At 39.8% G+C, this 15,442-nt stretch overlaps 1 protein-coding gene across 9 annotated transcripts in view; it reads left to right on the top strand.

The window, feature by feature from the left end:
- LTBP1 (latent transforming growth factor beta binding protein 1) overlaps positions 1 to 15,442 on the top strand; it is a 188,988-nt gene that overhangs the window by 163,874 nt on the left and 9,672 nt on the right. For 8 of the 9 annotated variants that reach the window (XM_064708730.1, XM_064708727.1, XM_064708729.1 and 5 more), the window contains 5 exons: positions 2,152 to 2,334; positions 3,616 to 3,702; positions 6,025 to 6,153; positions 7,484 to 7,624; positions 9,926 to 10,096. In XM_064708730.1, coding sequence (XP_064564800.1) covers positions 2,152 to 2,334; positions 3,616 to 3,702; positions 6,025 to 6,153; positions 7,484 to 7,624; positions 9,926 to 10,096 — 711 coding nt within the window. The remainder of the gene's footprint in view (positions 1 to 2,151; positions 2,335 to 3,615; positions 3,703 to 6,024; positions 6,154 to 7,483; positions 7,625 to 9,925; positions 10,097 to 15,442) is intronic. The other variant, XM_064708728.1, reaches the window with a different exon arrangement.

The following is a 15,442-nucleotide window of genomic DNA, read 5'->3' as shown; positions in this document are numbered from 1 at the left end:
GATCTTGAAACCCACTCCAGAGTTGCTTGTCTCTTGTTTCAAAGGTGATTTGCTTTTTTTTCCCAAGTTCCAGCCAAAGCTCTCTGTTCAGGCAGGTTGTTCATCTTCCCTCCTGTCCCATCTTTCGGCACATGGGGATGGCCTGCTCCTGTCCCTTTAGGATTTTCTTCCTAAAGTACATCCAGCCCTCCTGGACTCTTTTGCCCTTCAGGACTGCTGCCTTAGGGAGTCTCTCAACCAGTCTCCTAAAGAGGTGAAAGTCTGCCCTCTGGAAGTCCAAGGTGGCTGATCTGCTAGCACCCCTCCTCACTTCCAAAGAGTCACAATCACTATCGTTTCCTGATTGCTTTTCCCACCGTGGCCTCTGACCATCACATCACCCGCCCATCCTTCACAAACAGCAGGTCCTCTGGGGCACCTCCCCTGGTTGGCTTCCTCACCAGACATGTCAGGAAGTTCTCTTCCACACACTCCAGGAATCTCCTAGACTGCTTCCTTTCTGCTGTGTTGTATTTTCTATCAGACATCTGGTGTGCTGAAGTCTGCCATAGCAGTAAGGGCCAGGGATTGCAAGACTTATCCCAGCTGCTTATAGAATATTTCTTCTCTCCATCCTGGCTGGGTGGTCTACATCAGACTCCCACCACGATACCTGCCTTGTTGGCCTTTCCCCTGATTCTTACCCATAAGCACTCAACCCTGTCATCATCATCATTCAACTCCAGACAACTGAGACACTCCCTAACACACAGGGCTACCCCACAGCCTGTCTCCCTGCCTGTTCCTTCTCAAGAGTTTACAGCTGTTCATTGTGGTGCTCTAGTTGTGCGAGTCATCTCACCGTGTCTCTGGTAGCAGCTCTCTTCCAGTTTTCCTGCCGCACCACGGAGCCAACATTTCCTGCAGCAGCATCTTGAAATGCACTGCCGCTCTATAAAGTAGAGGTTCTGATTCCAGCCTCAATAGCTGTGTTTCTTGAGAAATGTCTCATGCTTACCTTATTGTACAAGAGCCTGGGTAAAAACAATGAGATCTCAAAGAGTGAGAAATCAGCCAACATGGAATGAGTTTAATAGGTTTTTTGTGACTTAAACATTTGTTAAGTACTAAGCATAAAGAATTTCCCTAGATAAAAAGGAAATGAGCTAGTCGCCTCAAGATTTATCTATCTAAAATTCCTGAATAAAGTTTTGGGTTTGATTGATAAATGTGAGCATACAAAATTTTAGAGCTTGGTGACTTTACTGATGGCCTGTGAAAAATTTTTCATATTGATCAAGTGTGAATAACAATTTTATGTGGTAGTTCCCACTTCTGAGCCCTTGATGATAGTTTTTGTGAAGTGAAATGTTAGGTAAACAGAGTTTTGCAAACACAGAAGCTTTAAATAGGTTTTTCTTTCAAAATTGCTTCTTGGTGTATTTTAGGAGTGCCTTGCTTTTGAAAGGTCTTTGAGTATTATAGTAATAGGGTATTTACTGGATCTGTGGGACAGACTATTTTGCCTTCAGTCCATATAAATATTGTGAGAGGACCCAGTCTGTGCTTAAGGCAATAAATCTGCTTTCTTGGCTGGATTGCTATTTTAAAGTAAAACACAGAGTCGGTTAACTTGACATCTGTATTATATTCCTCTGCTTACTGTGGAGTCAGTAAGTTACTTTTGCAAAAATCATAAAGGGCATTGTATTCAAATGTGGAGTGTGCTTTTTCACAGTGAAATTAAAAGGGGCGGTAAATGCTCATTCTTTTGAAAATTGAGTCTTTTCAGTTCATGCCTTCACTTCTTTATCTGAAAAAATGAGGTTGTAATATTTGCTTACCTCTGTGAAGAGCTTTTGGATTCATATGTGAAGAGCATATGTCAAAAGCTGGCCATGTCCATTAGTAGCAGAACATGAGAGTAGGTACTTCATGCATTGCTTGAAAATGATGGAAGTGCAAATTGGAGGAATCCTTTTATGGTCGAGTTGGAGAACAGGTCTGAAAAAGCCAAAGGAAAGTCATTGACTTCCATGGTTCTTTCTAATGTCAAAAAGTTAACCCAAAATTTGTACCTAACCGTTTTCTTCTCTGCTCTTTTGACCTCCTGGAAAAGTGAATAATTTCATGTGTCATCTTGTGTGGTTTATGTTTCCTTTTCTACCTTAGAAATGCCGGTAGAGGCTGATCAACAGGAAGATGGAAAGAAGGAGTGCTACTACAATCTGAATGATGCCAATTTCTGTGACAATGTGCTGACATCCAATGTAACCAAGCAGGAATGCTGCTGTACCTTGGGTGCTGGCTGGGGTGATAACTGTGAAATCTTCCCATGCCCTGTCGTTGGAACTGGTAAGAGGAGGCCTTCTGTCCCTTTTGAAGGCATTCTGTTTATGTTAATAGAGTTTGCTTTGCCTTTAGAGAAGACTTGCCCATTAAATCCCAAATTCTTTAGTATTTAGTCATGACTTATCCATAGGAACCCTCCACAGAGGAAAGGGTGATAAGAATAATTTCTACCTGGTGTAAATCCATTGGCTTCTCTGCTCTTGCCCTAGGGATTAAAAGAGCCTGTTATTGAACAGTGATTTTAGGCAAATACGGATTCTCGCAAGAGCTTTTTCCAGATGCTATGGTAACACTTTAGATTTTTTCCACAAGCTGGAAAACAAAGGTAACCATTATAATATTTTTGAGACTGCAGCTATTCTTTGTAGTGCTGTTTGTACAGCACTACAGCTTACCAATATATATTATGGCATTAGTTTTACATTTTGCAGCTTACTGAACATCAGTTAATAATGTTCTGTGCAGACCATTGTTTAACCTCAAAATATTAAATTAGACAAACAGGGCCATGTGATATTTGTCACAAATTTTGAAGAGTACTTGAAACATAAACAGGAATGGCTGAAATTCAGAATCCAGCTGGAAAAAAAATCACATAAGAGAAGAACATGTGTAAACCTTGGGATTAAATGCTAAAGATTACTTTTCACAGAAATGCATCATGTTTAATTCTGGTTTTAACTATACCTTAGAACTGGTCAAATTGAAATGAAATGCAAAACAAAAAAGGGGCCTCTCTGCTTGGATAGGTTTGTTTGATTCTGTATAGTCTCCAAGACACTTGAAATAATTTTTCTCTGTAATGCACACCATGTTCTCCTGTTGCAGTCAATTAGTGTTTTGCCTGTATGAGGACTGAAGAATGTGGACAGGGGTTTGTATCTCAGTTGGAGTGTGCCTAGATTACAGCTTGCAGCGTAGCTCAGAGAGGCCCATGCTAGCTTTAATTAATGTAATTTGGCTACTGGTATTGTTATAACTGCAGTGTACCATGAAACCTAGTAAGGACCACATTCTCCTGCCAAAAAGCAAGAGAAATGAGTTTGCCTGGAGCTGTGTGATGCTGTAGGCACCCTAGTGAGGTTTGGTTTTTCTCTGCAAACTGAGAGCAGGGGCAATCAGGCTGTGGCATTTAACATCCCTCATTAAACTAAAGGTGTGTATGATTGCCTGATAGATGTAAACAAGGCTAATATCTCAAAGTACCCTGAAATACATGTAACACTACATATGTGAATGAATACCTTCTTCTTAACAACATAATTTTTTTTCTTTCTTTCCCAGCTGAATTTACTGACTTGTGTCCTGAAGGAAAAGGTTTCATTCCCTCTGGAGAATCATCTTACGGGCTTCTTGCTCAGAATTACAAAGGTCAGTACTGACTTGTATTAAGTTTAATTATTTCAGAAGTGCTGGTAGTTGATTGACTAGAAATGTGAGCCAGGAATGTAAGCATACTAATTCAAATTTTATTAGGTGATAAAAACAGTTTATAGTACAAAATATTGCTGAAAATCATTCTACGGGTTGTTTAGAATGTTAATTACACAGTCTCTGTAATATTCTGGTTTAATTTCTACTAAGTGCTATATGCTGTGAGAATAGGTGCTGTGACCACAAACCACAGATACTTATTTACATATGGAATACAATGCCAGCTTAAATTTGTAAGTATATGTGTGGGGAGCTGGAAGAGAGGAAAGAGTTCTGTTGAACATTTGGCCTGCAAGGGCGAATGAGTATTAAAACTGAAGAGAAATTCAGGAACGATATTTTCATTACAGACCTTCATAGAATAATTACTGGTGGTAGTCCAGTGGTAGTAAAGAAATCAGAGTGATAGAAGTTGAGAGGGAGCTGGCATCACAAAGAAGGAAAAGTGAAATCAGCAAAATTTCTTTTCAGTTTTGAGAAGTAGCCATCAATATTAATAATTTTTAAGATTGTCACAGAGCTCATCTTAAAGTCTTTGAGAGTATTTTTGTTGAGGTGTTGTTTAAGGGGGTTGTTTATCTTTAGAGATCTAAGATTTCTGTGTATGTTCACAATGAGGATTTGGAACTTGCTGTGTGTGCAGCATATCCAAATTAGTCTCAAATAAAATCTGTGTTGTTCTTGTGCTACCTCAGGGTTGGTAATATCTCTAGCTGCTATAAATACTGAAATGTATACTGAATAATGTATACTGAATAAATACTGAAATAGTCCACCTGGAAATATCTTCCACAAATTCCTGTCATAATATGACTTTTTCCCTTTTCAGTAAATTTATGTTATAAAACCGTAGGAATGGCACAAAGGACAAACACTAAACAGATAAATAACTTTTACTAATGTGCTCTTTTTGTAACGTGATCTTTCTCTGTTACACTAACTTAAATGTTACTGTTGCTCTTGTCCACAAGCTTCTGCTTGTAGGAGGAATTCCTGTTTTGCTATTGGAATTATCTGTCAGAAGTGAATAGCCTGGTAGCCTTCTTTGGTTTTGCTTCCAGGCTTTCCCATTTTTCTCCAGACACAAATCCGTGTTCCACAGGAAAACCACAGATGTGAACACGACGTTTTTTATTAATCTTTGCATTATTCTTGCTGCAGTCAAAATATTTAATGTTTGTAGCCACTTAGTGGCTGGAAGAGTGGATGTAAAAATAAATCGTTTTCTACATCTTTCAGTTCTTCTGGAGACTAGGAAACATTTGAATAATGTCCCTTTCAAGCTACTGTACAGCTGGGAATGATAGCTTTGGGATAAAATCTGTGGTGCCCCAGAATATAAACGGGGAGTAAATATATGGAAGACAGTGGATTAAAACAATTGGCATTGAGAGAAGAATGACCTACTTTAAGTTGTGCCTTTTATTGCCATTTTCACTGCAAACCTTGCTTCAGCAGATTGGCTCTAAGTAGCAAATGAAAGGTAGACTGGAAAAAAGGAAGTGAATGGAATTCCAACAGTAACAAATACATAAATAAAGACTGGGAAAAAATGTGTACAACTGTGAAAAGCAATATATGAGCTGGCATATATTTTCCATGGAACCTCCCTGAACACGTTTAGCCTCATTTGAAAGCATGGTAGATTCTCTTTTTCAGCCATCACTAGTTCTGTAGTGATTGCCACCCAGTGTTCAGCCACAGACACAATTGGCCCTGTGAGGGGGAAGGCTGCACTCAACTTGTGCTTTGAGCAACAAAGCCATGAGCAGTGCAGATAGGAAGATTTCCTACTGTGCACAGCAGAGTCACCAAACTCTATGCAAGAAGATTAGTTGGTTTGGTAGCCAGATGGTGTGCTTAAATTACATCCATGGTAGGAGCACCTTCAGTAAAGCAAATTATGTGGGAAAATACAGGCTATATTGTTCATCTGTTTTGCTTGGAGTTAGGAGCAATGTGATACCAAAGGAACAAAAGGGAAACTGCAGACTATTCCAGTCTCTCTGTGCCACAGGACTTAATTCTGACAAGGGAAAGTAAGGGTCCACCCAATTTTTCCATTTCCATTCTGGCTACATTGCCTCTTCCACACCAGTTGTCTGAGGGTTTTTTTTCTGTGGATATCTGTGTTCCTGGGATTTTCTGTTTAAATTGAAGTTTGCTTGAACAGAGAAGTGTATAGGATTTATTCCATCTTGCTTGTCTACATGGCATCATAATAACAGTGGTAACACAGCATTTATGTTTTCTCCCCAGATGCTGATGAATGCCAACTCTTTGGCCAAGAAATCTGTAAAAACGGCTTCTGTTTGAATACACAGCCAGGTTATGAGTGCTACTGCAAACAAGGCACATACTATGACCCTGTTAAGCTCCAGTGCTTTGGTAAGTTTATTTAAAGTGGTCTTGTCACTATAATAGTATGCAGATGGGCAAAACAAGCAGACTCCTGCAGCAGGATTCCCATCACAACTGTGGCATTTCCAGTAAGGGGAGAAACACTGGGCCTCTAGACTCCTGTAGCAGTTTTGTAAGATGCATTGGGTCATTTCCCTTCCTTCTGCTTGGCTGAGCAGCAATTCTGGATGACATGGCTGTGGCATGTAGAGCAGGGTTTGCTTTATTTGCCTCCTTTTTCAGCAAATTACTCCCAGGAGTTTTCATCTCCAGAACAGCCTTTTGTGCTCCTTTGAGTGCACAGTCAAGAACTGGTGCCAGCCTTAATGCAGGCAACACAAAGTGATCAGAGGGAGCTCCCTCCTCACATGCACGCTGCTGCTTCACTCTGCCAAGGGGCAGTTTAGCCTTCTGTTCTTTGTGGATGAGGTGAGCAGTGAAAGCCTGTATGTTGAAGCTCACCTTTCATTTGGTAAGTGTTCTGGGTTTACTATATTAAATCAAATTAAGGTAGACTTCTTTTTTGCTTCAAGGACAGCTATTTTCCCCATGGAGTTAATATGCAATGTGAAATTACAGTTGAGGTCATTGATAAGCCCATTTTAGCCTGCACAACCTTGTACTCTTTTGGTTCTGGTATTCAACTGAAAATTACTTATGACCATGACCCTGGCTTTTGCTTTGTAAGCAGAGAACCATGTATAATGTGCAGAATAGCATAATGAAAGGAAGCAATTTTTGCAACTGCAATAAGGGAGCTTTTTACCTTGGGATTCTATGATTATTCTTTACAAAGGGTGGAATTTTAGCTGACTACATGTAATTTATCTGAAGTGGCCTGCTCTTCCCTTTGAGCTAAATTTCGGCTTTTGCTTTCCAAGACAAACTAAGAAAAATAACTACCATGGCTAGGTAAGGTCATCTCTTCTTCTGACAAGCTCACAAGAAGTCACTAAGAGTATGCCTACCTGCCTGCTGGTATTGTCCTAAAGGGAGAGGAATGTGGGAAGCAGTAGCAGCTATGCTGAGTGCAGGGTATTCCTGGCACTGCAGCCCCTACAACAACCCTCTTTGTCCTCCCAAGTACTTCTCTGTACTAACTCCCTAAGACTTGAGGATCAGAGGTGAGCATCCTTCAGATGTCTGTCCTTCTCCGTGGGCACAGGCAGGATTTTTTTGCCAGCAATGGGTATTTGTGGTAATTTACTGAAGGCATGCAGGGAAGTCTGCTCCTAATGTAGGAAAATAGAAACATAGATTAACACAATGCAAATACTTTGTGCTGGCTTTCCTTGATACATTTCCTTCCATTTTAAAGACACGGATGAATGTCAGGACCCACACAGCTGTATTGATGGCCAGTGCATTAACACAGAAGGATCTTACAACTGTTTCTGTACACACCCAATGGTTTTGGACGCAACAGAAAAGCGATGCATCAGACCAGCAGATTCAAGTGGTATGATCCATTATACATATTACTGAAGTGAGTGCACCTCTACGAGGTGGTGCTGACATGGCTACAGACCCAAAGTCTAAGCTTAGGCTGGGTCACCCTTGGATGAGCCTGCTCTTCTGGAGGATTTTGGAAGGCAATGCTTGGACCGTCGTCTGTTGATCCAGAAGGCACCGTGATGTAGGACTCCACAGTGCTCCACTTTGCCCATACAGACAGGACATTGCTGGAAGTATTGTGAGATTAGGCTCGGGCTGAGGAGTCTTCAGCCAGTTCACCAGCTCTGCGTCTGCCTTGTCCAGCCCTGTAGGTAATGAGGCACAGCCTGCTTGCTGTCTCAGTAAGGCTGGGGTTTGGCTGCAGGCTAAGTCTCGAGATTCAGTTCTACCAAAGTAAAATAAAAACAGGAATGACAGGATATAGGAGGAAATAGCTAAAATTGTATGTGTGCTTTCAATTGATTAACTTTGAAGGTACATTGAGCTCACAGTTTCAAGCTGTGGGCTTCAGCATCAGTGTTGAAGTAACATTTTTGTGTGTGCTTTTAATTTCAATAGACACTTATTTCAGAAAAAAAAAGTTAGGTATTATGAGATTCTTGGAAACCTCTCAGAAATCCAGAGCATTATGCCATCTGCACAGCTTTGTCTATGCCATTCATGTCTTCAACAGAAGTGTTACAATGGGTTTGATTTAATGCTGGCACTGTATAGCCATAAATCCAGACCTCTGGTTCCTGCAACTTGCAGTGAATTTTCCTGAGATGCTTCTGTAAAAGGAAATGGGAATACAGACTGAATGCCTGCTTTAGTCACTCCAAATTGTAAGGCTGAGATTTTGAGGAGTAATGTGGTCACCCTATTGCGTGAAAATGTGAAAGAACCACAGCATTTCTATTGTTCAGTCTTCAGTTAAACAAACCAAGAGCAGGGTTGTCCTTTGGGTTCATCTAGGATGTGAAGAGAATGCAAGAGCCCAGAGGGTCTTCTGTCATGAGACATTCGGCTGACACAGCAGTGAACATCTCAGCCAGCACAGAGCACTCAAGCCTTGTGTCGCTACTGGCAATGTCCCCCTCATGCACAGCGGGAGGGGGCAGGCTGGTTCTTTTGCTGCCAGCAGAATTTGGAGTCAGTTGTAGAGAGCCACTGCTGCTTTTCACTGCATATTCTGCCAAGCTCTTAGTAGAATAGGTATCTAAGCTGTGATCACCTTCATACTTTCAGAACTCCGTTTTGCTCTTGAGTGAGGTTTAGGTTCTGTACTCAGCCATGCATAATGTAAAAATGCGGTAAATGGATATACACAGACAAAACAGAACCTTGCTTTGTGACAACACTTATTTTTCACTCTGTGTTGGAACAAAATCAAAACCTTGCAGATGTCTTCACAAAACTGTTGTTCTGAGGTTTTTACATTCCAAGAGGAAGATTAAGTTTACAGTTCCTCTCCTGATCAGCAGTGATCAGAACTTGCTGGGACTGGGAATGGTTTCTTCTGAGATCTGTGTCAAAACTATTATGCCTCTGAAATATTCCAGCCTGGACAAAAATTCAGATTTTTGTTAATGTTCGTAAGAATGTGACAGTAGTTCACAGCAGTGTTCTGTCTTTAACAATAGCTGTAAGTGGATGATTGGAGACCAGGAGGGCAGATAAACAATACTTCTCTTCACCCTCCCCAGCACTCTCTCAGCCTCCAGCTATTTTCAGCTCAGGGGATTTCCTGAGACTGATGTAGTTTGTCTGTTTAGTTAATGGGACTCTGTCTTCCAAGTATTTGTCCAGTCTCCCAGGGAGACCATGCAAAATTTTTTTTGAGCTCTGCCCTAGTTGTAACAGTTCTTTCAGATGCATTGATTGCAATATAAGAAAAGCAAAATAACAACTTTTAAAGATCTATTGTGTCGATGGAGTTCCCCAAACATTCACCTCTCTCCCAGTGCTGTTTTTTGTCAAGCTCTGTTAACTTCCATGGGAGCCGAGCTGAATTCCTGTTAAATGTTCAGCAATGACTATGATTTAGAAAGATCTGGTTTTTGGATATGCAACACAATGTGCTTTTAAATTGGCCTAATGTGACAACTCAGGACATTTTAAGATTTTTCCAAAGCTGAACATTCAAAGGATGAGCCATCTCACGACCTTAAAAAAAGTCATGACTTCTAAGCTTAAATTTGTATTCAGCAAAGTCTGTAAAGCTAAGTTAATTTTCTAATTTAAATTTACAAATTTTATCATTATACCAGCGTCTTATTTAAATAACAGCGATGTGACAATGACCTAATCCTGTCTTCTCCATCAGAACAAACTGAAGAAGCTGAGGTCTACCAGGACCTTTGCTGGCAGCACCTAAGTGACGATTTTGTCTGTAGTCGCCCGCTGGTTGGAAAGCAGACAACGTACACGGAGTGCTGCTGCCTGTACGGGGAGGCCTGGGGCATGCAGTGCGCCCTGTGTCCCATGAAGGAGTCAGGTAAGGAACACACACAGCACTGCTCCAGCAGTGCTTGAAACACTCCAGTGCTTGGAGCACTCCAGTGCTTTCATACCTTGCATTTGTACCTGCACCAGTAACATGAGAAAGAACAAAAAACCCCAGCCCCTCTAGTTAAGAGAAATGGGTTACCAATAAGGACTGAAGAATTTCCAGGGAATATAGTTTAGTGTGGCTTTCACATTCTCTGAAAATATCCTTTCACCCAGGATTTTTCTCCTGGGAAGCTGAGAGGCCTCAGAGAAAAGGAAAACAATTCTTATCTCATTTGCTTCTCCTGTGTTGTGCTCATCTGGAATGTGTTTGGAGATTGTTCCACAGGTGATATTATTTCATTGGATTCTGGTGCGAGTTGTTATGACTCATTGGCCAATTAGGGCCAAACTGTGTCAAAACTCTGGAAAGATTTTTCCACGAGTCACAAATTTTCATTATTATCTGTTTAGCATTCAGTAAGTATCTTTTCTGTATTCTTTAGTATAGTATAGTATAGAATTCTTTAATAAAATATAGTATAATAAAGTAATAAATCACCCTTCTGAGAACATGGAGTCAGATGCATCATTCCTGCCTTCATCGGGGCATCCCAGCAAATACAATAGTTTAGTGTTAAAAAGAAAGCTGGCTGTTGTATTTTTAAAAGACTGTACTTTGTTTACATGTTTGGAAATCAGATACTCTTCCGTGATATGTCAGGTAGAAGGTGTTACTTGTGGTGACTACAAAAGCTGAATGGATACAGAGAGACATGTCTTTGCCACACAGATTTATTTCTGGGTTCTGGAGGAGGGGCTAGTGGAAGCAGCATAGGTAGATGTCATGCTTTGCCTGAGATACATCAGCCCTGGTTACACAGTCTGGTGGTACAATACAAACTTCTTCCCCCCCTGTATAAACTGTTCCAAGGCTTAGTTTGGATGCAGCTTTCTTACTATAAATGTGTCTTTCAGTGACATACCTTACCATGTAGGAATACCAACCTGCACTGGTAAAGCATTTTATTGTGCACATTCCTGGATTTTCACTTGGGCCTTTGTTACTCTAATGGTAGTGTTGTGGCTAAAGCAATACATGTTTTACTTGTAGGAAAAACCCAGGAATTAAAAAACTACATAGAGAGGCTCAGTGCAGCATTAATGTGGCTGTTTCTGTCTGCTTGGGTTGTATGCTTTTATAATTTACTTGCAAGGTCCCTGAACCTGTTCTTAGATATCTTTACTTGTTTGAGTTTGCTTTGGAAATGCAGCAACTGAAAAAAAAGCATCTGATTTTGATGATGTTGGCTGGAGTAACTGCTGGCTGATGCTTACCCCAGGAAGAGACTGAAGAAGAAAAACAGGGCATGACAGCAGCTTGATTTATAAGATTTGGAAATCTTTGAAATGTCTTTGTCAGAACAAATCTTACATGAGGACATCAAATTACTATACCTGCTAGAATAACAAATGCAGTGGAAAGAAATGTAATGTTGCCCTGTATTTGAAAGACAAATATAGAGCAACAGCTAATAGCAAGAATCGTTGCTATGGCCTGGAACTCCTCAAGTGGAAAGATTGAGCAGATTATAGGAGTTTTTCTTCTTAGAGAGTTCAGCACATGGTGAAAGTGACCCATCTGTGTCATGCAATCCTGAGGGAGCAAAGAAAAGCTGTTGCTGTTAGAGAGAGTTAAATTAGGTATAAGATTATACCTCTGGAGATTTCGAGCTAGTTACATTTAAAGCAGAATAGATTTGAAAAGAAAGAGATAAGGACCACCAACATGGTCAGGCAAAGAGAACCTGCCTCACAAGGGAAGATGAAAAATTTCAAACATAGCTGCAGAACAAAGACTGCAAATTCTAAGACTCTCCTCTAGAGCACAATCATGGAGGACTCCCAGAAGCTTTTAATTTAAACAAAAGTGCAGGAAAAAATTGGAACTATTTCAGTCTGAAAATACTAGATGTATTTTGATCATTAGGAACACAGGATTCTGGATTCTGTGCCAACAGTGGGGTGCAAATCCCCAATAGCTTATGAAGGAAATTGAGAAATTCATTTTAAAAATTACATGGAGGTTCCCAATGGATACCATCCTAAACATCAGTTGGATGACCCTTAGTCAAAGCTGAAGAACATTATGTTGGGTAATAAAATCTTTCTCCCTCCAGACACAAGATAACTTTTATGTGGTTTCATTTGCATTGAGAAGTATCTGCTTTAACTGAAACTGAGGCATACCTTTGATCCCAAATACTTTAAGTTATCCCTATAGATTGGAAAATAGCTAAAAATAAAAGCATAGTTAATGTTTAATATGTCAGAACAAACATGCAAGCTCTCATTTTTTTAGTGGAGATGGTATGTGCTCATTTGTCCTCACACACATGTGCACTCACCCACACAGAAACCTGGAAGCCTTTCTCTGTGTTCAGGAACATTTACCAAGAAAAATTTGAAGCTGACTGAACTGAACAAATGATTCATTTGACATGTCTTCAGTCCGTAGCCCTTACAGTGATATCATTGGCTCAGGACAATGCTTTCACACCTCCAGGCCATCAGGTCACAGGTTCGGGTCCTGGCTGGGGAACCTGGAATTTCTCCATTTTTAAATACTTAGGTATTGTGTTGGCTGGGTTTACTACTGAAGGTGTTTGCTTCTTTCCCTAGTTAAGGGCTTTCTGAAGATTTTTAACACATGTTAAAGAAGACCTGCCGATGTGAAAAGCATTATTACCACAAGACTTCCACCATGAAAGGAGTTGGATCATAGTACAGATCTGTGGTTACCTTTCACCTTGTTTATAGTTCCATTGTATTTGAAGATCTAGTCACCACCCTTAGAAAGAAGGAAATACAGGCCTATCACCATAAGTGATACTTTTGCAAGTCCCTTCTAAAGATATTAATGCTTTATTAAAAAATAAGCTCTAGCTTTTGTAACCCAACTTGTCTTTAAAGTGCTTCCATTTTTTCATGAGAAGATTTAGATGTGCTGTTTGAGTAGGATCCAGCATAAAACCAGTGAGAAGATAGAGCACTCTTGTAAGAATTTATCCATATTAAGCAAAAAGAAATAGAATCTTAATATCAGCCTGAAAACAGAACTTACATGGTTACTACTGTTTCTAAAAACTAATAATCAGTGCTTAATTAAACAAATTCCACTCCAAACATTCAGAGACTGAGACAAAAATAAGTAGGTTTTTTTGATATTGCAACAAATATCAACAGCAACATCTTAACAATAGTAAGACTGATAAGTATTTTGGTGACAACATTAAGAACAAACTCAAAATATGGGTTCAAAGTCCTGGTCAAAATACTGGCAGCATGAGCTGTAGTGCTATGGTTGAGTACATCTGACTTGTACAAACAAGAGAAGAAGTTGTTTTCAATTACATTCAATTATCTTATAATTAATTATTTCAATTATCTTAGTATATCATCATTGCAGATAAAGACTTTCACAGATTTCATCAATACCAAAATGTTGACTACTGAAGTGTATTCTTTCTGAGCTCACAGTGTCATTAATCTGTGTTTGCCCAAAGAACAGTAATGGAAGTTTAGTAGTTATTCTTAAAACACTTCTGTGGTATTTTGGGTTTGTCATTGGCAATCTGTAGAAATTGACCAGTTGACAAAAATTAGAAAATTGGGGTAGGTCTGGGACTCTGCAGCTTTAGCAGATGTTTTAATAACTATTGAAAGTGGGGGTACATTACTACATCTGTAACTTAGACTTTTTGTTGGTGTGAGTACTAAGATAATGTCATGAACACATTCTAAAGCACCTGGAAGAGGCACCAGCATTCTGTTTATCAGCCTGCTTATTTGTGTACCCTTAGAAATAATTTTTCTACTCTTTAAGTTTTGAATTCTATTACTTTGTGGGGTTTTATGGAACCACTTTATGTTTAGAAGATCTGCAGAAAAGACAATGGTAGATCTCCAGTCAGTAGATGTTTCAGATATTCTGTGGGATTAGAAGTCACATAAAGAACTGCTCTTCATATTGTATTTGATGTTTCTCTTTATCTCCACCTTGCCATTTTCAAAGCCCATGCTGGGAGAACACTGAGAGTAGTGGGTAATGTGGATCACCTGGGCTGTTCTATAGTGTAGGATTTATCTTGGACAATTTCCTATTGTGGTTTTTATACAGAAAACCATATCAGTGCTGCCAGTTTTTCCTTCCATCAGGAAAGATAAATCAGCACCCTGAGCAATATATTCCCCTGATCTGTTCTAGACATGTGCTTTACAATGAGATGCTGTCCTAGAGGTCTTTCTCTCTTTCCATGGATTAAAATGGACAATGAACAACTAATTCAGATGCAGACCTTCAGAGATGCCTACATGGAATTGAATTCTGCCCATTTCTGGCAGAACAGATTGTTTGGATTGCATTTTTGTTGCAAAGGAACTCTGTGTATCCTTTGTAAACACTGAGTAAGTTCTGGGCTGAGCTTCCATATTATGAGAACATAGTGTTCCCTTAAAGTTCTGGCTAGTGTCACTCATGAAGATGTGGAAATACAGGAAAAAACCAATGTGTGTAAAGGATGAGTTTTCATCTCTCCTCTTTTGGGATGGTAAAGATCAGCAGGGAGGCACTGGATTCATTTCTGTAGATCATTGTTCATCTTTCCATTTAGGATGGCATTGTGGCTCCTTCCTTTGTGGTAAGGACTCTGGTCAAATGGATTCTGTCCTCTGGGCTTAAAATATTGCAGTGATTGGACCTTGAATATTCAAATTCTTGTGTTTGGTTGTGCCGTTTTTTCGCTGATTTAATTTCTGTTGATGAAGAGTTTCAGTGCTTTTTCTGAAGGTTAGGAGAGACGTGCAGAGTAGCTTTGGCTAAAGGTTCTTTCTCATGGAAAGGCATGGCCTTTCCATGAGAAGGAATGGCAAGATTATTTTAGGAAACTTGAGCAGCATTAGTAGTGGAACAAAAGGTCACTACCAAGAGGTTTTGAGACAATCAATATGGTAATTATTTCAGCTTAGCAAGAGCTTTACATCCACTGTGAATCTTTTTCAGGTATTTTATTTAGTGTGTGTTCATGAGAGGATATAAACATCCTTCTTAACTAATAAAAAATAGCCTTTAAGACTGACACCTTTACCTTTTTCTTGTGCTGTAGAATAGATATCAATGCTGTTCACTGCAAACCTTAGCATTTATCCATGGGCAGCATCAATGAGGTTTTCAAAATTGTCAAATGGCACATCTAAATATAGAGCAGAAATACCATTAGCTTTAGTTCTCATATGATGCAGTGTCCTGAGACAGCAGAAACTTAAACAATTTAGATTGATGCCCCGAACCTTT

Source organism: Zonotrichia leucophrys, chromosome 3 (genome assembly GCF_028769735.1).
Source record: "Zonotrichia leucophrys gambelii isolate GWCS_2022_RI chromosome 3, RI_Zleu_2.0, whole genome shotgun sequence".
Lineage (NCBI taxonomy): Eukaryota > Metazoa > Chordata > Aves > Passeriformes > Passerellidae > Zonotrichia > Zonotrichia leucophrys.
The sequence above is the reverse complement of the archived record's forward strand: the minus strand, read 5'-3'. Positions and strand labels throughout refer to the sequence as shown.